The 27,959-nt window shown below is 38.1% G+C and overlaps 3 protein-coding genes and 1 pseudogene across 5 annotated transcripts; all 4 read right to left on the minus strand.

Moving 5' to 3' along the window:
- Positions 1-519: 519 nt before the first annotated feature.
- On the minus strand, positions 520-1,045 carry LOC104000030 (pyridoxal 5'-phosphate synthase PDX1-like 4). The gene is given in 2 exon segments (XM_018827313.2): positions 520-788; positions 790-1,045. Coding segments are annotated over 2 exon segments (270 nt in total). The 5' UTR covers positions 921-1,045; the 3' UTR covers positions 520-649.
- Positions 1,046-2,287: 1,242 nt separating this feature from the next.
- Positions 2,288-8,303, minus strand: LOC135677348 (uncharacterized; annotated as a pseudogene).
- Positions 8,304-8,351: 48 nt separating this feature from the next.
- Positions 8,352-21,362, minus strand: LOC135679465 (protein FREE1-like). The gene is made up of 9 exons (XM_065193254.1): positions 21,355-21,362; positions 21,249-21,300; positions 11,668-11,817; positions 11,167-11,232; positions 10,960-11,070; positions 9,452-9,544; positions 9,230-9,257; positions 9,066-9,136; positions 8,352-8,931 (listed from the first exon to the last, which is right to left on the minus strand). The coding sequence occupies exons 1-9, from the start codon at positions 21,360-21,362 to the stop codon at positions 8,854-8,856; spliced, it is 657 nt and encodes a 218-aa protein (XP_065049326.1). The 3' UTR covers positions 8,352-8,853.
- On the minus strand, positions 21,248-26,989 carry LOC135677351 (cell division cycle 20.2, cofactor of APC complex-like). Of its 3 annotated transcripts, none has more exons than XM_065189592.1 (5): positions 26,709-26,989; positions 24,651-26,107; positions 22,979-23,177; positions 22,127-22,179; positions 21,248-21,300 (listed from the first exon to the last, which is right to left on the minus strand). In XM_065189592.1, the coding sequence occupies exon 2, from the start codon at positions 26,065-26,067 to the stop codon at positions 24,832-24,834; it is 1,236 nt and encodes a 411-aa protein (XP_065045664.1). In that variant the 5' UTR covers positions 26,068-26,107; positions 26,709-26,989; the 3' UTR covers positions 21,248-21,300; positions 22,127-22,179; positions 22,979-23,177; positions 24,651-24,831. The 3 variants fall into 3 exon arrangements, with proteins under 3 accessions (XP_065045664.1, XP_065045658.1, XP_065045652.1); XM_065189586.1 differs by having other exon boundaries at positions 26,663-26,989; XM_065189580.1 differs by having other exon boundaries at positions 24,651-26,989.
- Positions 26,990-27,959: the final 970 nt, after the last annotated feature.

The raw sequence follows: 27,959 nt of genomic DNA on the forward strand, positions 1-27,959 counted from the left end.
GAAGGCTTCGGGCCATGGATTCGGGCATCGAGCCAAGAAGAGCGGGTATTGCGCTAAGGATATCGGAGTTGCGGAGTCAACTGGCCGATTGGGCAATAGACCGCAGGAGAGGACGATGCGCCGAAGAATCGGACGAAGCGTCGAGGGACCAATGACATGCTGAACAACTTGATTAATGCTTAGTATTAATTGTCTAGATCGAAGTTTGATTTACATGTGCAGGATTAACTACGATGGAAGTAAGACATGCAGTAGGAGTTATGCCGGAGTTAAGACCATGATCACATTGGGGGTTCGAGAGTTCGATGGAAGTCCGGACGATCGTCGGAGGTTCTATGGGAACAAATCCAAGAAGTCCAAGAGCTTGCTAAAGAAGCTCGTCGGAACTCGCCAAGCGGATCGTCGCAAGTCTAGGAGTTTGTCGGAAGTACGCAGGAGCATCGCCGAAGGTTCATCGGATGTTCGCCGGAAGTTCGTCGGAAGCTTCACCGGAAGAAGCGATTGACACACCGGAGCAAGTTGCCGTAAATGTCTTAAGAAATATCATAGTTAGCATGTAGATTAAGTTAGAAATGGAAGGTGATCCCATTAACTTAATCTGAGAGCAATTAGGCCCTTGACAGACCCAAATTGGGCCGAATGGATCAGCCTATTCGGACCCAGAATTCCTGGCCGACGGTGGCACCGCCCAGGGGACGACGCCGCCTTGGGCGCGGATGTCCGCAGGGACACGCTCGAGCGCCATGACGGCACAGGCGCCCGCCTCCTCGGCAACGCGGGCCGGGCGTGACCACGTCCATGATGACCCCGCCACGCAGCATCTGCGCCAGCCCCACCTTCATGGAGAAGGTGGACGACTTCTTCGGCTCCGTCAAGGCTGCGCCGTTGCCGTAGACCATCACGGCGCCGCTGTCCGACATGCTCGACGAAATGCTCTCCTCTCTCTCTCTCTCTCTCCCTCTCCCTCTCTCTCTCTCTTCCGACGATAGAAGCGATGAACTAAACGTAGTCTGGAAGCTTCCCCTCTAATCTCGATGCCAATCTCAATTGTAGAGAGACGAGGGTGGGCGGTGGGGGGTATTTGTACGCGGCGGAGTAAAGCATGCGATCGGTCCTAAATGTGCCACGTGGTCACTTCACGGCTGTTCGATTTTTCTTTTATTTTGAGAGGATAAAGGAATTCAAAGCTGCATACTGTGGCTTATTTTTAATGAAAAATCACATATAAAAAAAATAACTCTGTGAATCACACAATTTTATTAATTTTAGGAAAGGATAAAAGGAAAAAAATAATTCCTACCTCTTATTTTGGGTTGGCTATTATAAGGCCACCAAAGTTTTTGACTACCTTTTGACCACTATAAAATTTTATACTCTCATATCCTCACTCCATTAATTATCTTTTCCAAATATAAAAAAAAATATATTTTTTAAACTACCAAGAAATATTAGATAAATGTTTGAGGCAAGCAAAGTTTTTAAGTTCAAGTATGTTGACTTATAATCTGATATAAATAAAAAGTTGAAATCAAGTGAATATACAATAAAAATTTTATTCGAATTTATAGCATAGTTAATTGTTATTTCTGCAAGGTTATTAAATACTGACATGATTTTCTTTTCCAAAAAATTATTTTCTAAAAAATAATAAATTGGTATATCTCTAATAATCTTAGCTTTGATCCCGATCGTAAGAATAAATCATGCAATGTTTTGAGTCCAAATTCTGTCTTGATTTATCATTTGTAAAAAATGAAAAATCTTGCATGAAGCTCGTATGCCTCCTCATTACACAACAATTGGTAAATAAAATAAAATCAAAGAGAAAATTAATTACGGATATGAGAAATTTTATGTTTTCCTGTAAATATTCCAACACAATAATCTATATAAAGCACTAACAAAACACTACATTTGGTTCATAGGCTAAATTCCTTTCAGCTAGTTTCAGATGTGATCCAGTTGGGGAACAGCAAGTATTTGATGATTCCACAAATATTACAATATCAATTTCTCAGGTCCTTTAATGAAATTATTTGTATTTATATAAATCATAATACTAATTCATGGATCTCTCAATTCAACAAATAAGATAATCAAATCATTTCTTTTGGCTATTTCTAAAATTTGATACATTCTGTACCTTGCTAAAGAACCAATCCTCAACCACCAATCAGATATCATCTAGCCAAATTAAATTCTATTATTATAACCCCATCATTCTTGGGTTCATAAAAAATTAAACTATTTAAACCAAGATCACAAGCATATACATAAAAAATTACACTCTTAATACAAAATGAATATGCATTTGGTTTGTAGTTTTCATTCCCTTCAACTATACATTGTACCGGATTCAGATAGACAGTACAAGATTATCTTCTGATGCTTTTAATGAAACAACATTTCCTATAGAAAACATGTCAGATTAGACAAACTATCAAATGAGAAGAAGGCTCAGACCAGATGTAGCATAACAAAAGTTGAAAATCGATAATAGCAATAAGCTATGAAGTATGAAGCACTGACAGAAATCGGGATTTCGTTTATAGGCTTTATTCCCTTCAATTAGTGACCATTGACATGATCCTAGACCCCAAACACCATATATCTGTGCAAATACCTATTTTTATTCTTTGAATAAGATCAGGATCCACTTCTCCATCGACGCTCGTATGAGCTTTGAACTCACATAAATTGAATGAGTTGATCAATTACTAGATCACTTTGATGAGAAAATGTTCTCCAAATCCTTATACAACCCTCTTAACTTCAGCTTGCCGTCCCCCCTTGACTTGGAGTCAGATGATGATGTTACAGAAGAGCTTCTGCTTCTCTTTCCACTCCAAAAAACACTTCTCTGGTACATGCTGCTTGAAGGGTCATTAGGAGCTCCTGCATCTTCTCTACTGAAGCTAGTCTTTGCATCCTCTCTTAGTTGTCTCAGCCATGACCCTTCACTTGTACCTGAAGTTCTTTGGACTTGACCGATGGGAGTAACTGTAATTCCACTGTCTCCTTCTCCATTTCTGGAGGATAACTGGTTGTTCAGATTTGTTGACAGCCTTGTGGGTAGCACGATTAGTAAAAGTCCACCAAGAGCTCTTTTTAATCCTGAAGAGAATGAGTTCCTAGTTGCGCTCAGTCGAATAACTTGGCGATATAAGACATACCATTCGTTGACCAGTTGTGCAGTAAACATGATGATGAACATTGCCAGCATGAAAAACCATATTCTCCTCTCATTAGCACTAGAGAAATCCTTCTCCAATAGAGCAAGGCAAGCCCCATATAAACCCACTTCACCAGCTACTGAGATAATCTCAACAAACTGCACCTTCTTTTTAATAAAGGGCTTTTTCAAGACAAGGAAAAAAAGTTGGAAAGAGGTGATGGACAAAATAATGAGGGTTGGAATCCTATAAGGCCTATTTGATGAATAAGCACCAGCCAAAATTCCAAGAGAGACACGTTTAATTGATTCCAGAAGTGTATAGTAAATTCGGAGGATGCCAAAGAGTTTCTGGAGAAAACGGGGCTTCTGCATCTTCAGTCTCATCTTCAGAAGCAATGATTCGGTCTTGGTCTTCATGTTTTGCTTGATTCCCCTCACTAGAAATTTGTGTCAACATGTACTATGGTGGCCCTCTGAGGTCTTCGAATAATGGACCTAGTTTTGTTTGATTAATTGATTTATGTTGATCTGTCCAAGTCCATTGGCCTCTTTTCCCGGGACCAAGAGTTACACGGATAAACTCTTGATACCAATGGAACTCTTGCCCCTCTTGATGAACTTCTTTGTACTGCAGAAGCTTAGCCATTGTGATGCCAATTGAGAGGAACAGCAGCAAGGAGATAAGGAAGGATGTGGAGATACCCAGGAGTACAACTCCAACAACAATAGCTGTAGATGTTTTCCCTTGTTTCGACAAGAGAAGAAGAAAGTCAATTAGAAGTGATTCAAATATCAGAACGATCTCGACTTTTGAAGAATGTTATACAAATTAAAAGTGATGTTAGCTGAGGCATAGTTGTTATGTGGATTAAGTTAAAATATGACAGGAAAATTGATCAATCTCCAGTAAATTATAATCAATTTCTCTACCGAAAATAAGCACATCTCTACCAATATCTTTGCTACGCTTGATTAAGATGAAAAAGGAATTTATGTTTAGCTGCAGTTACCTTTAATTAAAGCAGCAGATGCCTGGCATATACATGGTAATGCAAGCATAACCAAAATTAATTCGAACCTTGGGAACACCAGAGCTCCATACTCTTCTTGCTTTTCTGAATCCCTCCTCAATTTCAAAAGGCAAAGAATTGCCACATGGAGCAAGGTCAGCCCACCACCAAATATAGCTAACCAGAACATGTTTCTACCAAAATGCTTCCACCTGTTGCGATAAAATCTGCTTGAGTTCTTTACATACTAAATTTGGTATGATTACATATTCAGTAAAAATATACCGGTAAACTCATTTGTCTAATTTTTTTAAAAAAATCACATGGTGGAACTTAATTATTTTTCTCAACAGTTAGCAGGACAATCTTGATTTAAGCAGGACATAAGGAAAAAAACACAAAATATGCCTTGCCTCTGTTTGACCTACCTATCTGAATTTTGTGAAATCATAATGAATTCAGCTTCAGGATTAAAGTTCTGATTCTGCAAGCATACAATCAAAAAATGATTCAATTGGAATACAAGTTACTACAGACATTAGCGAAAATTTGTGAAGACAGGAAAATCTGACCTCAAGAAATGACATGTATTCCCCTGGCATAAGTGGCTTTCCATGTACAGAAGGGTCCACTCCCAGGATTTGGTTTGTAGTCAATGGGGATTTAAAAGTTCTCAACTTGCTTCTTTCCCATATTTCAAAATAAGCCCCAAGTGTAAACGTTGAATTTTCAATAAATGAATTGCTGGAGCTCGATTCCCATGGGAGATGAATGTATGGAATACTCCATTCTATGCCCCTAGAAAATTCATAATACTCAACAGGAATGGTAACTACCAACCATTTACAGAGTGCAAAAATTTGGACGTGGCATAAAATCCGCTGTAGAAAAGGAAAGACAAGCAGTCAATATCCTTCACGAATATAGAACCCTATGTCCTAGCACCCCAATCTTTTTTCAAGCTTATAGACTAAAATCCAATTTTAACTGAATCGAAGAGACCTCTACTTTTTGTTAGAGTCCTTTTCCATGCTTCGTCTAATGGCAATCATTCTAAATATGTAAAGCCATATTTGCATTAAACTAATCATGTCATGAAGCCATATTTTCTTTCAACTAGTTTAAGTATGTAATCGTATGTAATCATCTGTACTTAGGGATCGCTAGGCAGTTGCCATGTTTAATCATTTTGTGAAAGTCAACATTCAAGAAAGGCTAATGACCAGATTCTAACTGATCTTAGGAGGGCCTCAATTGAAGATTAATCCCAAAGAGTGTACTTGTTTTAAGTCAAATGTCTTGACTTTTTCGAAGGCAAATAGTCTATCATAGTTATGTACTCTTCAATCCATTACAATTAATTCCCATGTTTTCCTGTAAATGTGAACTTATACTTCCCTTTGAAAAAATGACTGGCCCATCAATATGGTGATATACACCAACTGCTACATCGGTACATCCTATGCTATTAAAACAAATCCATGACTGAGTAATAAATAAAGACATAGCTTTTAGATAACATTTTAATGACCATGAGCACTGTCATTTATATAATACAGAAAACTTCAAGCAAACTAAATTCGGTTATACCTAGCTTGGACTAATGCCTGTCCAATTCAAATCGAGCAAAATGATGAATTTATGCACAAAAAAGGATACCAAAAGAACATAAATATACAAGGCCCATGATAGATCTTATTTTTGAATACATGAACAATTTGAAGTGTCTTAAGTATTAACAATTTTTCTTATTAATGTACGTACAATCTGTGTTTTTTTTTTTTTTTTTTTACTAATAAACTGTAATGTCATTTTGAGTTTTTTTAGGAACTGATATGAACACAGGTGATGCTTAGGAAATCGAGAGTTATGGTTAGCTTCTTATTGAATTGATATGACATCAAAAGGATAGTGACAGATGACAAGCAGTAGTACCGCCCAGTTATAGCGGTAGTACTGCCAGGACCCCGAAAAACCGAGAGATGACACTTTGCTCCAAATTCAAACTGATTGGGGCCTATATAAACCCCACCCTTTCTGCATGAAAGGGTAACCGAAAGCTTACATTTATTCTGAGAATTTGAGAGCTTAAAAGTATTGTAAAATGCTAGAAGTTCTTCTCCCTCTCTTATTCTAAGTTTTGATCATTCAAGATAGGAGTGAAAATCTGTAAGGGTTGTCTCCTAAGCCCGTCAAAAGGAGAAAAGGTGTAAAATGTGGTTGGCCTTCGCTTATTGAAGGAAGGCCTCTAGTAGACACCGGTGACCTCGTCGGAGGAGGAAGCCGAAAGTGGATGTAGGTTACGTTTGACCGAACCACTCTAAAATCTGGTTTGCATTTCCTTTGTGCTATTTATCTTAACTGCAAATTGTCTTCCTTACTTTACTTCAAATACGTTTCCATAAGCTTTCAAAGTTATTATCTGCACGAAACGACCATTACGTCGAAATCAGATTTCAACATACGAACGCAGTTTTAATCGTGAATCTTGATAGTAAAAGTTGGTACTAAAAGTTGGTAGGCTTTCTTTGAAATTTTACTGTAATGGTTGAAATTTCGATTGTTACTGCCCAATACAACCCTGTATCAGGCGATACGGGGCCAAAAATTTGGCACCGACTGATAGCAGGCAGTCCGCGCGTCGAGAGGCTCTTGGACCAATACGTACTGCCTATACCGGGCAGTACACATCGAAATTAAAAACCATGTTTTTGATAAGTGGAGCAGTATAAGCTAATTGTGCAAATTATTCAAGTGATTAATCAACAGAAAAAGTATTATCTTTAGTGCCTTTATATTCAACTCCAACGAGGTAGGCTTTCTTTGGACAAACCTACATTCTTAGTATGATAATTCTTTAGTTTTAAAATGATGGAAAAATGAGCTAAATATTAGTTTGCAATATATTTTTACAGAAAAGTGCAAACTGAAAGCACACAAATAAACAAGAAAAAGCAAAAGCTAAAGGAATTGAGATGTGTAAAATTATTATTGATGAATGCTCTGGTGACAAATGAATATCTAGAATGCAATTCAAGAATTAGTTAATGTCTCTTTTTTCCTTCTTACATAAATATAACAGAGAGTAATAGAAGTCACAATTCCTATAGAGTAATTGCCAATAGTTCGCAAGAAATATTATAGAATGTTGAGGGGCAAGCCAGAAGTTAAAGAAGAATGAGAAGTAAGTAAACAAATAGACTATTCAATAATAAAATTTGAGAAACCCCTAAATATATTTTCTAGTAAAGGACTAATATAATAGTTTTAAAGAAAAGATGAATGAACATGATTCTCAAATTCCAATAAGTGAAGCATGAATCCTCTGAGCCTCTTTGTCCCTAATGAACAAAAGAAAAAATGTGCCTTGATCATAAAATAAAAGAAAGATAAGCCTCAACATATGACTAAAGCATCACAAATAACAATTTATAAGAAAGTTTTTGCAGGTGAAATATCCATGTAGCATGAACCATGAAGCAATTTGCTAACAAGCTAATCATCATGATGATTGTCGTGATGTTATAATAAGCATTTCATGACTTAAATGTTTCTACTAGAATTATCATGTCAATTTAAACTTTTTACCATATGTGATATTAGGAATTGCAAACAATAATCACAACAGCTTCGATTGTAATGGTTGAAATTTCGACTGTTACTGCAAATAATTTAAATTGCAAACAATTTAAATTTCGACTGTAATGGTTGGAATTATCATGTCCTAGTTGTTTTAATTAGCAACAACAACAATCGTAATGAAGACATTTATTCATATTTTTATACTGTCACATTTTACTAACGATGATTGTTTGACAAGTTATGTTTCTAATATTAATATCAATTTGAGTTCATTATAACAATCAATTGATGAAGACTAACAATGTCGGCATATCTATAAGTTTTTTTTTTAGCTTTGCATGAATACATTAAATTGGCATAGGATATTAGCAGTAGATAGGAACAAATAGAATGAGACAACCAAAACATGAAGTTGTCTGCATCTATCAAATTGCTTAGTTTAACTACAAACCATTTTAATAGATGGAAGGCTGCAGAACTCAAACAAGGGAAAAAGAAGAATGCAGTAAATGAAACCTGAAACCGGCCACGGTTTATTGACTCGATGTGGGGCTGTGGCTGACTCGACCTGCATCAACCTGTCAAATAATCTCATCTATGAAATATTCTCTTAAGTCAAGAAAGAAAGATATAGAATATCATAGAATCACTTTTCTGATAGGAAAAAAAAAAAGTTGGTAGTAAAAGTCGATGACAGTTATCATTTCTATATGAAAGCATACAAAAGCACTCGTCACTATGTTTACTTCACCGCCATAGTAGCCACGAACTGTGCCCAAAAGCAATTCCTACCAACAAATCTATGTGGTCACCGAACAAGTTTTGCACACCAACAGTCATTACAAGCATTACTATTTATTCGCTCATCCAGTTCCTGGTTTTCATCTTCACACTACTCTCGGAAAACATAGCTTCCACACTTGACCTTTTATGAGGTGAATGCTTACGTAAGTTCACTTACAAAAATGCAGGCAACTTGGGTATACAACCAAGGTGACCACAGAGAGCATGTGCGATGCTACTGCTTGTCAAAGAGAATTATAGGAGGATAGAAATTGCAATGGCATGGCAAGGCGAAATCAGATATCAATCAGCACTGACCAAGAAAGGGTGTTGACAGACACCACATTCGATTGTTTGGGAGCCTGAGGCAGGAACTTGCACCTGAAACTCAAGGTAAATATCGTAGAATTCAGTCCTAACAACACATCAGCAAAATTCCAGTTTGGAAAATAGATGAAGAGATAAGGAGAAAGCTTATCATGTTGCAGAAAAAAAAAAAATCTGATATTATAGACCTGAAGGTGGACTGTGCAGATGGGACATGCTACTTCCCTCATTGGCTTCCAAGACTCATCAGAATTTGAACCTATGAAATAGGTACTACCATAAATTAGTCAATAGTAGTACATGTTATATCAGAAAACATAGTATAATGTTCTACAATATAGCAGTAAAGTACCCGACTTACGATTCTTGTTCAATTCCTCCTGTTGCAAAAATCAAGACCAAAACCTTAATTAGTCATCATAATATCTGGGTTAAAGAAGTTAGATGCAAGAACTAATAAAGCTGGCTAACTGGATCATTTTCCAACAATGAGAAAAATATGCCCTCCATATAAAGTACCACAGCGAGACATCTGTCGAAACATGATGGTCTATAGCAATAAAAAAGACTGCACCTGAAGCCTTCGCACAAGATCTTCATGACTTTGCAGACCGACAGGTTTGCTGACAGTTTCTTTTGCATTGCTTAACCTTTGAGAAACTTCTGCCTATTCAACGTGAGAGACTCCCATGTAACATCAAGCAAATCACTTCTCAAGTCGTGTTTTTCAGTTAATGCTCAGAATATCTAACATTCATACTAACAACCATGCAATTTTAAGTTTCAGTACTTAAATTAGCAGATCAAGCATGTTTGGGCTGTTTTATTTCCACAGTTTCTACACTATATGTGAAGAAAAACGAAATTTTCCAGCTTTATACAAAATTAAATTTCACATGACTGTGAGATTTACATAGTTCACAAAAGTTACTTCAGTAATTTTCACTATCCCAGGAAATTAGTTCAGCAACCACAAAGTACATAATCTGGCCCCATTGACAACACCTTTCTCTAGTGAAAGTTAATCAAAATTGGTGACCACATGTCAGCATTTGGTGACAAGTCAACACTAAGTTCACACATGCAAAGCAACTTGCCAACTCTAATGTTTACATGTAATATGAACTCAGAGGGCCTGAACACAAGACAAGACAGTGAATTTCTCAAGCACAAACTAGTTCAAATTTTTTGTAGAACATCCATGAACAAAGAAAAGAATGTTCAAGTAAGACAATTCAAGCTATAATGTAAGTGTACCACCACTGGCTAATAATAGCCATAATGTAAGAACTAGTTCAGATCTTTTGTAGAACATCCATGAACAAAGAATAGAATATTGATCAACTAAGACAATTTACGCCATAATGTAAGCGGGACTACCGCAGGCTGATAACAGTGTTTTATCAACCTAAGGTACAAAATCTAGCTAATGGACTTGCAGCAAATCCTCTGGATGAAAATTCAATAAAGATGTAAAATGAAAAGTAATTCACTCAATTGGCTAAACACTTTCTTTAAATTTAAAATAAAAAGTAATTCACTCAATAAAGATGTAAAATGAAAAGTGTTTTTTCTTTAAAAAAACACTTTCTTCACCCTTATGATTAATGATAATACTAAAATATATGAGTCTATCACTGCAGATTGTTTCAAGGAGGATCCTTATAAAAACACAAATCTCTTTAAAAGACAGTCAATGGTCAGTGGAGGGGTAAAATGTTTTTAGCAAACCTAGCTTCCAGAAAAGAAAAAGATCTCCTTTTAGCAACAATACATCAGATTTTATATGAGATTGGAACAACAAATAACTACTGCTAGAAGAAGACCCATTATAAATATAATATCTTAAAAGACTTAAATAATGTTTACCATCATCATCTCGACTTCCAAAATATCAACAACCGAAACTTTCTCCTGAACCCAAAAGGTTATGCAGACACCTAAATTAGAACCACTATTTAATATACATTATCAGTGAAGACCAACCTGACATAGTTCAGGAGTAAGAAATGACATCATCAAAAGTACAAAAACCAATTTGTGCAATGATGTTAAAAGCAAAGGATAAACCAGTCAATATACCATGCATCTATCACAAACTCGGACTTGCTGAGCATTTTCTTCTGCAGTGAGAGCAATTCTACCCTTTGTGCACTTGTCGCAGAAAATATCGCCACAATTCCTGCAATGATGCTGAAAGTAAAGAATGGAATTGTCATGCTATATCACAAGGAAAATTGTGATATCAAACAATGTTGAAAAGAAAACTGATTAGATGAAAATCATCACCCTGCGATTGAAAGCTCCAAAATCTGATCCACATGATGTGCATTTGCTAACAGCTTCATCCGGAACCTAAATGTATGGCAATACAGGTATGCTTCAACTACTGCAGATCATAAGAATCGTAATAGCAATTCTGAATCAAGGGAAATACAACAATAACTCAAAAATTAAGATGCCCAGCTGGCCGGTCAATAATATGGATAGTCTCATTCAGGATACATTGCAAGCCAGATTTACTAATAGCTTCTTTGACCAAAACAACCAGCATATATGAATACATAAACAAAATACATCACAAAAAAAAGGGACACTTCAGCCTCTCATATGTAGCAAACAATATAAATTCAACAAAGGGCAATAGAGCCAGCACCAGCTCCAGAAACAAATAAGGTTTTAAGTCACAAAAACAAATGAAAGTATCTCTAGAATAATCATTTTTTCACACCGACAAATATCAAGTTGAAAAAATTCTTTAATAACCAAAGAAAAAGCATCTAAACTTACCCAGTGATCTTTCTCCCCATTAGCAGGTTTAATCAAGTTCATCCAGTCCACCAAACTTTTTTTCCTTTCAGCTGATTGATCAGATACCTTGCTAGCATCAGCAGCTTCTTCGCCTCTGGTTAGGCTACCATTTCCACCCATCTCCTTAAGCTACAATTTTTTGTCACATTAATTAATTTATAAACAAAAAACATATTTGCACAAATGACATTGAAATACATAAAAAGATACTATGGAAACATATAAAGATTACAGCCAAAAAAAGAAACAAAATAGCTAAGAAGTTTGAGTGACATATTGAGAGAAAATTTATTTACAGTTACAAACACTGTAATGATCTATAGTGTTAGAAGAAGTCCAAATATCTAATTAATGCCTGTAGCAGGAATTTGACCAGTAATTCAAGGAGTTCAAGAAAGTTATCTACATTCAAAAGAGAAGCTACTCATCTAACAAAATAAGGATTAATGGTTTGCCATGAAGAACTGATCTTTCTGCTGTTTCTTCTTGAGCTTGACATGTTTTGCACAATACTAAGATCAGGCAAGGTCAGATAAGTTTGGGCCGTGCAGATCCTCTAGTAACATGATCAACCTGAAATAAGAGGATGATTCTATGTGTTTTGTGAGATCAAAGAACAATAATTGGTAAATCTGAAAGTACTGTATGATTTTAGAGTATCTGGTCGAAAAATAGATAGTGATGTTGGGTCTTGAAAATTCAAATTATCGCAAATCTGCCAATATACTGAACGACAAGATTTCTAATTTTCCTCTCAGATACATAGGGTTTACCATTAGACCAGATGTCTCATGTCTCGTGAGCAAATGATTAGTCCCAGCTGATAATATCATAGTTTTCTTCCAGACAATCTTGTCTCACATCTAATCTCAATAATGACCTAGGTTTATTACGAAAAAGTTAAGATCATGCATATGAGTTCTCAAATGTTTTTCAAGCTGCTTCTTAGCGGCCTTCCACAACCCTCCACCTTTTTCATTCGGGCTTGGGACCGACATCGGCGGTGTTAAAAACATTTGTACGGATATTCTCCTTACAAGAGAGAGAATAAAAACTAAATCTTTCTTTTAAATAAGATAGAACCTGAAAAACCTAGTAGGAATTTGAAAATGACAATTGTAGAAATGGAAATAAGTATGTCCAAGTACATGGCTTTACTTCCTGTTAAATCACACAAATCAGATCTTGTATGACAATACCATTTTTTGTGCACCTTTTGTTCAATTTTCTAATCCATATATGAACTAGTTAACACAGATGATCATAATAGAAAATGATTTGATGGCATTCTTCATAAGGAAAGGCCTTCGAAGATCAAGAGATAACTTCATTAACAAGCGTATTAAAAGAAAATAAATGGAAAGTAAGAAATTACCAAGAGATTAGAAGAGAATCTTTTAGATAAAAATTTATATGAAAGGAAATAATTAAATTGCTCAAACCATCAACGACTTGACTTAAAGAGCCATACTGTAATATCAAAAAACAAATGTTCAAAATTTCTCAAACTATCAGAAATTGAGTTATCTGTCATCATGTTTGCTGTTGTGGTCAAATGCAACTTCTATTTCAGCAGACCCTAAGAGTTCTGCAATAATATATACAATATTTGTAACTTGGATTACATATAATGTGTCTCTAGGATTGCATCCCTAACTTTTAGGTTGCTAAGGTATAATGAAACAAGCAACAATAACATCTAATGCAGGGAAGTCAAAAACTAAAAATGAATAACAAATGCATGTTTAGTGACATGACATTGGCTCCCATGAAATCTAAAATAGCTAAAATTGAAAAAAGCCTAGTGGGCACTTGCTTGTAAGGCTGCTTCATGAATTTTGCACCCTTTTGGTTGAAGATACTGACAATGAGAGTAGTTCCATCATACATCCTAACATCCCCACCAAGTGCCTTCTCTAAGTTACACAATCATCTAGAAGTAACATTCCATACTGTCACGGACAAACTTCTAAACAAGGTGTTTGATGTAATGCTTATATCTGTCCGTGTCTTTTGGCATGTTCATGCCTTGTACAGCAGGTAGAGGGGCGGCCGAAGGCTTAATAGTCCCATGTTAGTTGGGTTGGTGGCCTCTTTAGGCTTGTAAATAAAGGTTGTGTCATGTGGACACGTTCGAGAGCTTTTCGGTCTGTAATGGACCATTTTACCCTTTGTTGTGCCACTGTTCAGAGCTTGTAAAGTCTGTTTGTAATTTGCTTTGTCTATGAAGTGTTTTTCGGACATGTTTGCTTGTGGATCCCGATTGAGGCGTTCTCTTTTACCCGTTCTCTCTTTTGTTAGTCCTAAGGGACAATGGGAGGCTTCGGGGAGGCTGACCTTTGCGGACGGACGCGCGAGGGTGCCGCACGACTTAGGCAAAACCAGCTAAGTCCGTGTCATATGGTATCAGAGCGGGACAAGCACTCATAGAAACACTTGACATGCAAACGTGGGGGACCTAGCGGGGCTGCGTTGAGGGCAGTCAGCACACGCGCGACCGTTTGAGGGAAAACGGGCATGGAGATGTAGGGAAAAGAGTCGCTCAGAGGAGCGGGCATCTGACATTGGCATTCAGAGGAATGGCCAACCCTTCGCGCAAGAGGCACCACGAGAACAGGCAAGCTTGGAAGAATGTGGAGCGCACAAAGGTTGGGATGGCTGAGTTTGAGCTACGGCTCAACGTTGACAACTTTACTTGATGGTGCTCAAGGCAAGCGAGGCGCTTGGCAAAGGACGAGACCATGCAAAGTGGAATGAGTTGCTCAGCGACCGAAAGAGTTGTGCAAAGCTCACAGAGGTGAGGGGAATTGCTAACTCGAAGAATTCGGTACTCATGCATGGGCTTGTATGCGGACGATGGATTGTTCGTGGCCATCCCAAGGCGGTCGAGACTCGGCGCCATGGAGCATTGAAACTTTCTCTTCGGCATGCGAAGGATACGTCCGGAGGAGGCTGAAGTGTGCAACGAGTTCAGCATGTTGCTAGGCCTTGAGGGGTGCAGCGGTGGCTGTATTGACGTGGAGGCGCAATCTAGCAAGTGCGTTTGCAAGAGGCAGAACAATGCACAGTTTGTTCAGCAAATCGGAGTAGTCCAAGGGGATGGTGGTCTCCGAAACGAAGAGAGATGTTGCTTAAATGGGATAGTTATCCAGGAGGGATAAGTCCCGGCTCTCCAGAGGGAGAATCATGTGCGACGGACTGCACATGTTGAAGAGGAGTACCTCAACAAAACAACAACTCCACGAAGCTCGATGGACTGAGCAAGCGGCGAGGAGTCGTCGCATGATCTCGCTTGAGAGAATGCATTGGTGGATGCATTGCGAGATCAAGTGGGGGAGCGACCCAAAGCAACTTAAATGAAGGCACACTTGGAGTCGATGTGGAGATCGGACTTAAGGGAGGGCTGACCCGTGGAATGGTGGGCACGAGGGCCACCATCGACTCAATGCAAAAACGAGGAGCGGAGCAACTTGGGTGTAACTTGGCGAAGTACCCAAGTCGCATGAAGGGAGCCAGCAGAGAAGTTGGAACATGGAGCAGAGGCACAGTGCTTTCCTTAGACAGAGGTCAAGGACATGAACTCTTGTAGAGGCAAGAGCAGGATCATGTTGTTCCATGGGTCCTTCATTCAGACGGAGTGGACTCATCTTGCATGGTGCCAAAGACGAAGGGAGCTTCTGGGCACATGCACCTTATCTCGGAGGAGCATTTGATGGAGGAACTAAGGCGACTCAATTTGCGGAGGAGAAGTTGGGTTCAGAAGGCCTTAGCACGGGGCAAGAGGACGCAGAGGCGGGTACTCTTGAAGAATATGCCACAGTGTTGCCATTCAAGTTGCCATGAAGGAAGCAGTGCGCAGCGAAGATTGTGCTGGTAGGGGCAAAGGCCCAGGATCCAGACAATGGTGCACAAATTACAGCGAAGTCGGTGGACTTCGGGAGCTACTAGGCGACGGACTGTCCTAGAGCGGTGCTTCATCTAGGTGTGACCCAAGAGTGGGTGGATGAAGGTCGATTGCCAAAGGAGCGAACAAAATCGAAGGTGGAGGAGACCCTGCGATGTATTGGCAGAGGCCACACATGGAGGGTTCACAATTCGAGTTTATTCCACAAGGATCAGAATGCAATGGAGATGTCACCAGGAGGCGACATGGTGCAGCGGATCGTGGTGGAACAGTTCGTGGCAATGCGACACACACGACATAGTCCCGGGAGGGACTGGATCATATGGAGGTATGATCGGGAGCTACTGGGAGCTCCACTTCGGTGAACAACACGACGGCAAGAAGGGCTATGGATTCAAGGAGTGAAGGCCATGGTACCGCAGAGGCGGGTCTTCCGTGCGTGCATCGAATTTTGCATCGGATGAAAACCTTGGTCATCAGCATATGGGGGTTGGGTTCCACCAAGGGAAAAGTTCGAATGCAAGTACCAGTGAGTTCCATGGGAGGGACTTGATCATGCAGAGGTATGATCGAAGCAGCTGGAGAGTTGGACTGCTCCAGAGCTCATATTCGCTTAAGGGAGCCCGGCAAGTCAGAGGACAAGGCCGAGTAAGCGAACGTTGCTACCAAGGAAGCTAAGGAGAACAGAATTGGTGCAAACCCTACAACGTGATGGCAGAGGCCATGCATGGGAGTTGCAGTCTGTCTCTCCATCGATCAAACAGACTGCTTAGAGAACACAGAGGTGTTGAAGCAGGGGGTCGAAAGGGGCGAGGAAGCGACGACGAGTCCAGAGGGACTTAGCTACCCAAAATCAAGCATCAGTTAGAATGGAGGTGGACTCAGAGGAGTGCCACGGAGACATATCTACTGATCGTGAAGAAAAGGGATGCAGATGCGAGGCAACGGATAGTAGGGTCATGGGTATGGCAGCGCCATGGTACCGCAGAGGCGGGACTTCCGTGAAAGTCATTGATCCCTTGCTCTCATGGAGGGGAGAGCGCTTGGTCGTGAAAGGGGCCGAGGAGGTGGAGCATGCAGAGGCAATCTCCAAGTACCGAGACAAGGCTGAAGGGCAGAGGCCGAGGAACTTCGTAAGACCGGTGTCAACAAGTTTCTCATCAAAATAGCCGTAAGTGAAGGACTTCGGGTCATGCAAGAGTACACGACCAAGGAACGAAGCAAGCAGTACGCGGTGCTGTACCTTTGCTACTCAGTGGAGTAGGCGGCAGGGTTGATGGAGAAGACGGTACAATCCCAGAGGCGACCTCATCTATCAGAGAATTACTCCAAGTTGGGGTGAAAAATTCCTGCATTCCAGAAGTTCAATGGCATTGAGAAGGTGAATCACAGTAGCTAACTCAACGCAAGGAGTGCAAACACTTCAAGTACTTCAGAAGTGTGAGCAAAGAGCAGGCGAAGGCCAGTAACCAGCTCGACGCATGAAGTACAATCTCGAGGAGGCGGGCGAAGTCAAGTAACCTTTGCCTTCTCAACTCTTAAGAGAATGGGCGAAACCGAGTACCCCAGTTCTCTTATTTATCCAGCAGAGGAGCTCTGCACAAGTTCAAAGACCCTTCGAGGACAATGGAAGACAATAGTTGTCAAATCCTCACCAACGGTGATCAGTACTACTGAGAGTAGATTGTCCGCTTCATTTCCCAACGAAATGCCAATCGAAAGCGGAAGTGATGCGAACCTACTTGGATGTGACAACTAACTGAAAGAAGAGTCAATGAACAGATTTTGTGGAGGAAGGACCCAAAACTTCAGAAGTTTGCGAGGCGATGCTCGTTAAAGCTCCAACAAGCATCCACCCAGTTCAAGCAGCATGTGGAAATTTTGAGAAACTGGCGCAGTAAGAATGGTCATTTCCTTCATTTGGTGGATCCGCAGGAATCAACGAGGATCAACACAACTCAGCCAACCCCACACCAGAGTCAGAGTCATTGGTGAGTTGCAGCAGCAAGGCGGATCAAAGGTTCAACTACTCAGAAACAGCAGCGGAGAGAAGCTGGGAGCCAGGAGGCGCATTGCAGCTGGAGCAGAAGATTGAAGACTCAGCAAAGGCGAAGAGTTGCAGTGTTCACAAAGGCTTCGACGAGGACGTCGAAGGGATAAGTGGGGGAGAATGTCACGGACAAACTTCTAAACAAGGTGTTTGATGTAATGCTTATATCTGTCCGTGTCTTTTGGCATGCTCATGCCTTGTACAGCAGGTAGAGGGGCGGCCTAAGGCTTAATAGTCCCATGTTAGTTGGGTTGGTGGCCTCTTTAGGCTTGTAAATAAAGGTTGTGTCATGTGAACACGTTCGAGAGCTTTTCGGTCTGTAATGGACCATTTTACCCTTTGTTGTGCCACTGTTCAGAGCTTGTAAAGTCTGTTTGTAATTTGCTTTGTCTATGAAGTGTTTTTCGGACATGTTTGCTTGTGGATCCCGATTGAGGCGTTCTCTTTTACCCGTTCTCTCTTTTGTTAGTCCTAAGGGACAATGGGAGGCTTCGGGGAGGCTGACCTTTGCGGACGGACGCGCGAGGGTGCCGCACGACTTAGGCAAAACCAGCTAAGTCCGTGTCAATACGTTACCAAAAATAAGGTTAATTCAAATCAAAGATGCATCAGAATTACTCCTGAAATAAAATAAATATACACAACAAGGTCTACAATCTCTCTCTAATATCAGTTTCAATATTCTATGAGACCAGCATGATACTAATATATTGGGTCATACCTGATATCACCTGAAAAGATAATAGAAAAAACAAAACAAACTAGCGTCAGACCGTTTGGTCTGAAACCAATCCATAGTCGAAGGTACTGCAGCAGAAGCACACTATTTAAATCCATGCAAAAGACAATTAAAAGACAAGGATACTATTTGAATATAATGCATTGGAGTTTTTATAACTTACACTATTCAGATACTAAAACTATCCATGCTTGTGAAGTTTTCTATCGTTTTCGACATTAAAGAAATATCATCAACAAATCTGAATGAAAGTGTAAGATAATTAGATATAGACAACAAATGATAGATATCATCAAACATCATAAAAATATGTCTTAATTGAGATATACTCGACTTGAAAGAAATCTTGACAGAAAATTTCTACCAACTATGCATTACTCTTTCTCTAAAATGGTGAGCTAGAAGATTTCATTACATTTATAAAATACATTTAAATGGCAGAAATTAACTTATCTTTCCCACTTTTTACCAAATGGCAGAAAATAACTCAGAAAGCAATGAATTACATCAGAAACTGAGACACAACACAATTTTCATTGATTTCAATTTTAGTCAGTTTGATTGATAATGATTGTCCGGGCACGATTTAAGATGTGGACTACCTCATTTTAGGCTGTATGGTATGGTTTTTTACCTTTTTTGTAAAAAAAATGCTAGGCCCGTTTTCCCTTTTCGAAGACCCGAATCAAACCATTTTTTCTTTTAAAATTACTTGAACTGGTTCTCCTTCTAAGGTTCGTGTCTCCTCACAAGCCTGTTTTGCTCTTTTTGCAACCACCGCCAAGTATTCTCATCTTCTTTTCCTCCTCTTCCACCATAGCCTCCTTCTACCTCTATTTTTCTTCCTCTTTCCTCCTTCTCCCTTCCTCACCCCTAATAATGTCATTTTAGTTCATATTGTTGCGAGTAAAGTCATCTTAGTTAAAGCATAGTAAGCAATATAAAATACAACATTAGAGAGCTTTAATGACTACATAATAATTATATCATAAATGCATAAGAACTTCTTCCTGATAAAATTACACATTCAATATCAAGGGCTTGGATTCCACACTTGGCTTCATCACCCTTTCTAGAGCCAATATGAAGCCTTTGATTTCAATAAGCAAGCCTAAACAAAACTTTGGATCAGTTAGCATAACTAGAATCTTGATTACAAGCACTCTAGAAAGCTACTGTAAGTTCAAACTAGACAGCATAAGACCTGACAACGAAAAAAATTCATTCTACATATCGCAATTGTGGTTACCCAAGAAATGAAGAGAAAAAAACCATTAATAAGTTACTCTCTAATTTCATCAGAACAACACACTCAATTGGGAAAAACCCAAGGTCAAGGAGAGTTTATAGATCATTAAATTTTGGTTATACTATTCCACAGCAATTTTGGAAAGGAGAATGGAACGACCCAAATTATAAGAGTGTCATCTGGTCAATAAGTTACTCCCTAATTTCGCCAGAACAAACACACTCAATTAGAAAAAATCTAAGATTGAGAAGAATTTATATATCATTAAATTTTGGTTGTACTATTCCATAGAAATTTTGAAAAGGAGAAAGCAAATAGCCCATATTATAGGAGTGTCATATGGTCACTAATCCTTCTCAAGAATATGACGAATAACAACCACCAATAGAGAACTCCAAGATCACAAAAAAGGTAGCTTTGCATTTAATATTTCTATTTAAGGCCACAAAAAAATTTGAAAATTACATTTGCTTTCATAATTTCAGACTTTTTGAGATTCTCTGATTTTTTTTTTTAATTTCTCTAACCCAATTCCCTAGCTTCAAGAGACATTAACGTAACCAAAGAACCCGCCAACACCAAAGCTTATTCAGCCAGATAGAAAGCAACTACGATTGTGACTATTTGAATTTAAATCACAACCATTGAAAACCTCAAGATTATACAACCCCAATAAATATAACCTATCATACAACATCTCAATGGATGACAATAGCTATCCATGATGTCTTCACCCGTTAGTATTGTTGACAACACTGGATGACTTTTATGAATCTTGAAGGAGACATATATAAAGAGATGCACAAATTACTAAATATGACATGTCATATAGGACTAGATAAGCGACATCAATCAAATATTTCCTATGTAAGATTAAAGAATGGAGTTCAAGTCAGAAAGATGCCTCAGAAAGATATATTTTCTGAATTTCATCATTCAATGACACAGCCAAAGCAATAATATACTCCTAGATTCTAGACCTTTAGAAATGCACACTTAAAGCAACCATAGAACTATTTGCTTCATCATGATCAATGGGGAAATAGAAACATACTTTTGGCAAGTGTAACAGCATGAGCTAATTGTGCAAATTCTTCAAGTGATTCATCAACAGCAAACGATGATGTTGATAATTCAGTGCCTTTACATTCAACTCCAACAAGGTAGGCTTCCTCTTGACAAACCTATATTCTTAATATGATAATTCTTTATTTTTAAAATGATGAATAAATGAGCTATATATCAGTTTGTAATATATTTTGCCAGAAAAGTGCAAATTGAAAAAGACGCAAATAAAAGAGAAAAAACAAAGGCTAAAGGAATTGAAATTTGTCTAAAAATATTATTCATGAATGATCTATGACAAAAGAATATCTAGGATGCAATTCAAGAGTGAGATAATGTCTCTTTTTTCTTTCTTAACAAAAAGACTAACAAAAGTCACAATTCCTGTATAGTAATTGTCAATAATTCGCAAGAAAGATTACATAATGTTAAGAGGCAAGCCAGAAGAGCAAGTAAAATACTAATGACTTTTCAATAATCAAATTTGAGAAACCACTAGAGATATTCTCTAGTCAAGGTAATATAATAGCTTCAACAAAAAAGATACTCAAACCTGATTCTCAAATTCTATAAGTGAAGCATCTTTGCTCTGGGTATTTTTGTCCCTGAATGAACAAATAAAGAATGTGCCTTGATCATAAAATAAAAGAAAGATAAACCTCAACATATGAGTAAAGCATCACAAATGGCAGTTTATAAGAAAGTTGCTGCAGGTGAAATTCTCTGTGTAGCATGAACCATGAAGCAATTTGCTAACTTAATCATCATGGTGATTATAATCAAAAGATGTTAGGCAAATCTATTGTACAAAACTGAAAACAAATGAGGCCTGCACTGATATGATTACTAAGTTGACATAAAGATGTACATCACATTGCATATCAACTCATGAACAACACAAATTTGATATGAAAGAAAAACTAAATCTGGTTAGCATCAAATAAAACTATGTAGCAAAATTCCTATTCAATAAAGCTAGACAAGGATGGACATGATAAATAGGAAGAACTATAGAGTTTACTAATGATAGAAAGATATATTTTCTGAATTTCATCATTCAATGACAGCCAAAGCAATAATATATTCTAGACCCCTAGATTCTAGACCTCTAGAAATGCACACTTAGAGCAACCATAGAACTATTCGCTGCATCATGTTCAATGGGGGAAATAGAAACATACTCTCGATAAGTGTAACAGCATGAGCTAATTGTGCAAATTCTTTAAGTGATTCATCAACAGAAAATGAATTATATATTGAAATGTATAGTAATTGTCAATAATTCACAAGCAAGGTTACAGAATGTTAAGAGGCAAGCCAGAAGAGAAAGTAATAAACTAGACTTTTCAATAATCAAATTTGAGAAACCAGTAGAGATATTCTCTAGTAAAGGGCTAATATAATAGCTTCAACAAAAAATGATACTCAAACCTGATTCTCAAATTCTAATAAGTGAAGCATCAATGCTCCGGGTCTCTTTGTCCCTGAATGAACAAATAAAGAATGTGCCTTGATCATAAAATAAAAGAAAGATAAGCCTCAACATATGACTAAAGCATCACAAATGGCAGTCTATAAGAAAGTTGTTGCAGGTGAAATTATCTGCGATGTTAAGAAAATCTAAAGCATCACAAATCTAAAACAGTTAACAAATGCTTGATTTGTGATACTTAATCATCACGGTGATTGTAATCAAAAGATGTTAGGCAAATCTATCGTACAAAACTGAAAACAAATGGGGTCTGCACTGATATGATTACCAAGTTGACAAAAAGAAGTACACATCATGTTGCATATCAACTCATGAACAACACAAAATTTGATATGAAAGAAAAACTGAATCTGGTTAGCATTAAGTAAACTATGTAGCAAAATTCCTAATCAATAAAGCTAGACAAGGATGGACATGACAGATAGGAAGAACTATGGAGTTTACTAATGCTCCAATTTGAGCTCAATCAAACAGGAAATACCTGACCTGATGCCACTTTTGATTTCAGATCTGAGATTAGCTTTGTTAGGTTGAAAATCTTCCAAGCCAAACTAACTAGAATGGTAAAAGCCACACAATTGGGCCAAAATAAGCATGTTAATTAAATGACTCAAAAAAACAATCACTTAAATGTTTCAACTGGAATTATCATGTCAATTTAAACCTTTTACATATATGATATTAGGAATTAAAATCAATAATCACAACAGCTGCTGAAAGCTTATTCTCCTTAAATAAACAGGGAAGGTGGCATGAAGAAATACCAATTCAGATGTCAGTTTTATACTCACAAGTAGCAGATTCAAACTACAGCACGTGGATGCTGAAACTCGTGAAAGATGACTGCAACAACATAATTCAAAATACTGAAACAGTAGCCATGTCATTAGTTGGTGAGCATTTGTATGAAACTTAGCAAGCTTCTCTAACAATCTCATGAAGATTGCTACTAGTCTGCTACAATGCAACAGCTAATCAGCAAGAAAAATCCTGCAGACCGAAATAATCACAAATTAGAACCTTCAGACTCAACAAAGATCATTTTATTACTATAATCCAGAAGGACCAGAACGACACTATCACTATAATCAAGCATTTGTTAACTGTTAGTATAATAAGCTAATTTCCACAATTTAGAACTTGCGTAATATCCTATTTGACTTCATTTGTCAAGCTTAATCTTGAGACCAGCAGAAGACAGTCTATTAATGGAAGTCATGAGCCTCTGTTTATATCACAGAAAAAAAACGTAACAAACAGAATCATAATGCCTCATCTTTAACAAACTCATAAAATTATTTGTTTGATATCTCTTTACTATTAAATATTCAATTTGGTTTGCAGTTCTTATAGGTCTGATGACTGCATTCTACAGAAATTATGACACAACCTATTAAAATTAAAATATTTTAAGCTTGGATTTCACTCTTGAACTTATATCTTACTTGGAGGTTATTCACTATATAGTAATATATTGAAACCATTTAAGATTCAAAATTATACACTTTATAACCAGTTTTTTCAACAGCAAGAAAAGTCTGAAATTCTGGAGGCTACATTAAAATCATAAGAAACCTCAACTCAGCAGAAACAAAAAAATATATATAAACAGCTACCTCGTTGGTCTAATTATGCATAATTAGCATAAACAAACAAAGAATAATATCAACATGAAGATTCTCAAATTTAAAGAAGGAAAAAAAATAATTTACATAAAAAGACAGAACTATAATAGTAGAATGTAACATGGTTAAAAATATTAAAACTAGGACACATAAAATATAGCAACAATGATGTAGTGGTTATAGATTGCATGTCGATATGGCAAAGGTTATAGCAAATATATGTGCAAAGCTGAAAGAAAAATTGGATACAAAAATCAGACTTGTAGCTGCATCTACATAGACTCGTTGTAAATAGACCTAAAATGCTGTAAAAATTAAAGCATGGTTCTAAATTTTCCATCTTAGGCACTTGCACTCATATCTAAAGATCACAAATATATAATGCGTGTATGAAAATATGTTGCCTCTTTGATGCCACAAACTTCTCTATGCAATGCTACCAACAATGGATTTTCTTCTCAAGCACTAGAGAAGTCTTCTGTATTATTCTCATAATCTTTTCCAACCATCAGCATTTTCATCTAGTACTTGAGAAGTCAACATGAAGATTCTCAAATTTAAAGAAGGAAGAATTAACAAATCACCTAAAAACATACAACAAGAATGCAACATGGATAAAAATATTAAAACTAGAACACATAAAATATAGCAACAATAATGTAATGCTTATAGATTGCATGTGTCAGCAATATGGTAAAGGTTATACCCAAGATATATGCAAAGCTGAAAGAAAAATTGGATACAAAAATCAAACTTGCAGCTGCAACCACATTGGTTTGTTGTATAATAAACCTATTAAAATGCTGTAAAAATTAAAACATGGTTGTAAATTTCTTACTTAACTTATGCGCTTGCACTCGTATCCGAAGATCTTAAATGTATGATGCTTGTATGAAAATATGTTGCCTCTTTGATGCCATAAACTACTCTATGCAACGCTATCAACAATGGATCTTCTTGTCAAGCACTAAAGAAGTTTTCCGTATTACTCTCATAGTCTTTTCCAACCATCAGCATTTTCATCTTATGACACTAAATTGGGCAAAGGGCACAGTGTTTGCTTCAGGTTTTGGTGGTTTGGGAGTCTCAAAGACATTCCAGAACTTGAGTGTCTCATCTTCTGCTGCAGAAGCTACTACACCTCCCAATGGGCTCCCAGCCAAGTAAAGAACACGTGATGAATGACCAAAAAGCTCAGCTTTTCTCGTCATGGATATGTAATTCCACAGGGTGAGTTGATTGTTTGGAAACCCATGGGAGGTCAGCAATTCAGATTTGTTCTTGTCCCACAACAACGCACAAACTTCAGAACCGGTATCAATCGAGTTCAAGCAAACACCATTAACAGCATTCCAAAACTTAATGCAATGATCATTGCGTCCTCCACCAGAAGCCAGCAGATTGCTCCTGGTAGGGCACCAATCAAGGGCCCTCACAGTGGAAGTGTGGTTGCTGATCTTGTGAAGCAATTGATGTTGGCGCGGATGGTGATTTGCAACAGCCATGCGGGTGTCCCATATGTGCACAAGTTTGTCCTTCCCTCCGCTTGCCAGATACCGCCCAAACAACTCGGTCCATTTAAGACTACAAACTTCTAGTCGATGCCCTCTATAGTCACAGATGGCCCGGTCATCTTTTCTAATGTCATAATCAACAATACTACCATCGGATCTCCCAACCGTCAAGATTGCATTACTTCTCCACGCAAGTGAACAAACAAAGGAGTGGCTGTCACCTTGGATCCCAACCAACACACGTCTTGTTGCTGCATCAACCAGATCTAAATCTGAATTGCCTAATGCCACAGCTAGAACTTTGCCGTCTGGGGACCAGCTGATGCTAGTGACAGGGCTGTTGTCTTCTAGGGCTCGTGAAAACTCCGTACTAGACTTATTCGCAGCATTCCATAGGCACACTTTGTCATTGAGGCCAATCGCCAACATGTTATTGCTTCCCCAGTCGAGTAGATTCAACCTATCATCATCTAAGATATCATAAGCAGCCAAAACCCTATCTGCATCTTTTGGGATTCGCCTCTGTTGCTTCTTGTGCGGTCGATTGTCCTCGTCAAATTGGGACACCTTGTGGGCCGGTGATTCGGGTGCACTCTTGAATGCGAAGATGCGAGATCTGTTCTTCAAAATACATTGAACAAGAAGTTTTTGGTACGCCACACTCGATGGGGATTCTATCGAACCATCACGCTGAGGTCTGGAAGGCATGGTTAGAGCACAGCGCGCGAAGTCCATGTCCATCGCCGATCGGAACGGGATGAAGCGGTCGTACTCCACACGCCTGGAACGACAAGAAGCCATCTTGCGAATCGAAACCAGAACGAGAAACGCCGAGGTGACGAGAGACGAACAAGAAAACCAGAAAGATCGAACTTCCCAAAAGAAACTTGAAAACCCAGACGATCGATAACGAAGAATTGATCAAAGAGAACCCCGAGAACAACAAATTTTCTGATTTTTGGTCACCGAAATTGTCAATTATATAAATCAAAACGAAGCCAAATCATCAAAATTCAACAATATCTTGAACCCTAAAAAATTTCGAGAGCGAAGCGAAACGAAACCTCAAGCAAAGGTAAAGGAATGAGATCACCACGACAAGAATCTAAATTCTCCCCTAAATCGGAGGAGAGGACGCTCACTCCCCTAACGAAGAATTGATCAAAGAGAACCCCGAGAACAACAAATTTTCTGATTTTTGGTCACCGAAATTGTCAATTATATCAATCAAAACGAAGCCAAATCATCAAAATTCAACAATATCTTGAACCCTAAAAAATTTCGAGAGCGAAGCGAAACGAAACCTCAAGCAAAGGTAAAGGAATGAGATCACCACGACAAGAATCTAAATTCTCCCCTAAATCAGAGGAGAGGACGCTCACTCCCAGCCGACGATCGCTCGAAGCTTTGTCCTTTCGTCGGAGAGCAGCTCCGACCTTCGCAGAAAGACGAGATCGCCAAGAGAGCAAAAGGAGAGCCGAGAGGAGAGCGCGCGAGAGAGAAGACAGAGGTTATGAGGTGCGAAACAGGGTGGTCTCGGCTTATATAGACGCCACCGACCCAGCCTTGTGTTATATCGTGAAATCGTGCCGTTATATTCAACCGACCAATGTGTACTGACGTTGAAACGTCCCGCTATGTTTAACTAATAAGGTAACGGCATTGAAATCGCACCGTTATATACACCTAATCACCGTCAAATTTCTGTTGCGTTACAATTTCCTCTGGAATTCTGCCGTCGAAGAGGTAGCAACAATTGCTTGTAATTGACCGTTTCACTTCAACGATAAAATACGTTAGAGAACAGACTCAGACGGAAGTAGAGATGAAAGCAGATCAGATCATATATGAGAAATAAGATTTACTTGTCTATGTAAAGAAAATCCTAATTTTGTAGTTGTTGATATTATCATTTTTAAGTAATACTTATAAACCAATAAAATTATCATTAGTATTATATGTTATGATCATCAACTCACAATATGATAATTCATATATGACAAATAAGATTCTAACAATAATGTTAAACTTAGTAATTTTTTTCGACATAAAAATAATTTTGATTCCAACACATTATACATCTGACGGTATCATGAGTTCGTGCCATCTTAAGATACTATACAAATTTTTGTTATCATCAATAGACGAGATCAAAACTCAATATCATGGTAAGACAATATCATTTACCTTGCTCCGATAAAAATAACTTCCGTTGATATGTTTCAAAAATAATTATTGTAAAAAAAGATAAATACCATCAAATATTGTGTGATCGATATGGTAATAGAATAAGTATCCTCTTGTCCTTGACTTTTATTACATAGTTTAGATGATTTAATTGTGAAATGAACCAAACTAGTTTATCCGAACCAAATATGCCTCACATGTAATCTCCTCTTTCCTCCGCTACTTTCTCTCCTATATTGATATCACTAGTCTTTTCACCTCCCATCACGCTCTTATCTCTTTTTCCTCGTTGTTAATATCTTCTTAATTTTTAGATATATTCGCTTTTTTTTATATACTATTTTATTATTCTCTCCGTCTTTAGCCATACTCAGATCTCTCCCTTTCTTTCAGTACTACCCCTCATCGCCCTCTATGCCTTCCATACTCACCCATGTCGCTTCACC

Source organism: Musa acuminata, chromosome BXJ1-1, assembly GCF_036884655.1.
Source record: "Musa acuminata AAA Group cultivar baxijiao chromosome BXJ1-1, Cavendish_Baxijiao_AAA, whole genome shotgun sequence".
NCBI lineage: Eukaryota > Viridiplantae > Streptophyta > Magnoliopsida > Zingiberales > Musaceae > Musa > Musa acuminata.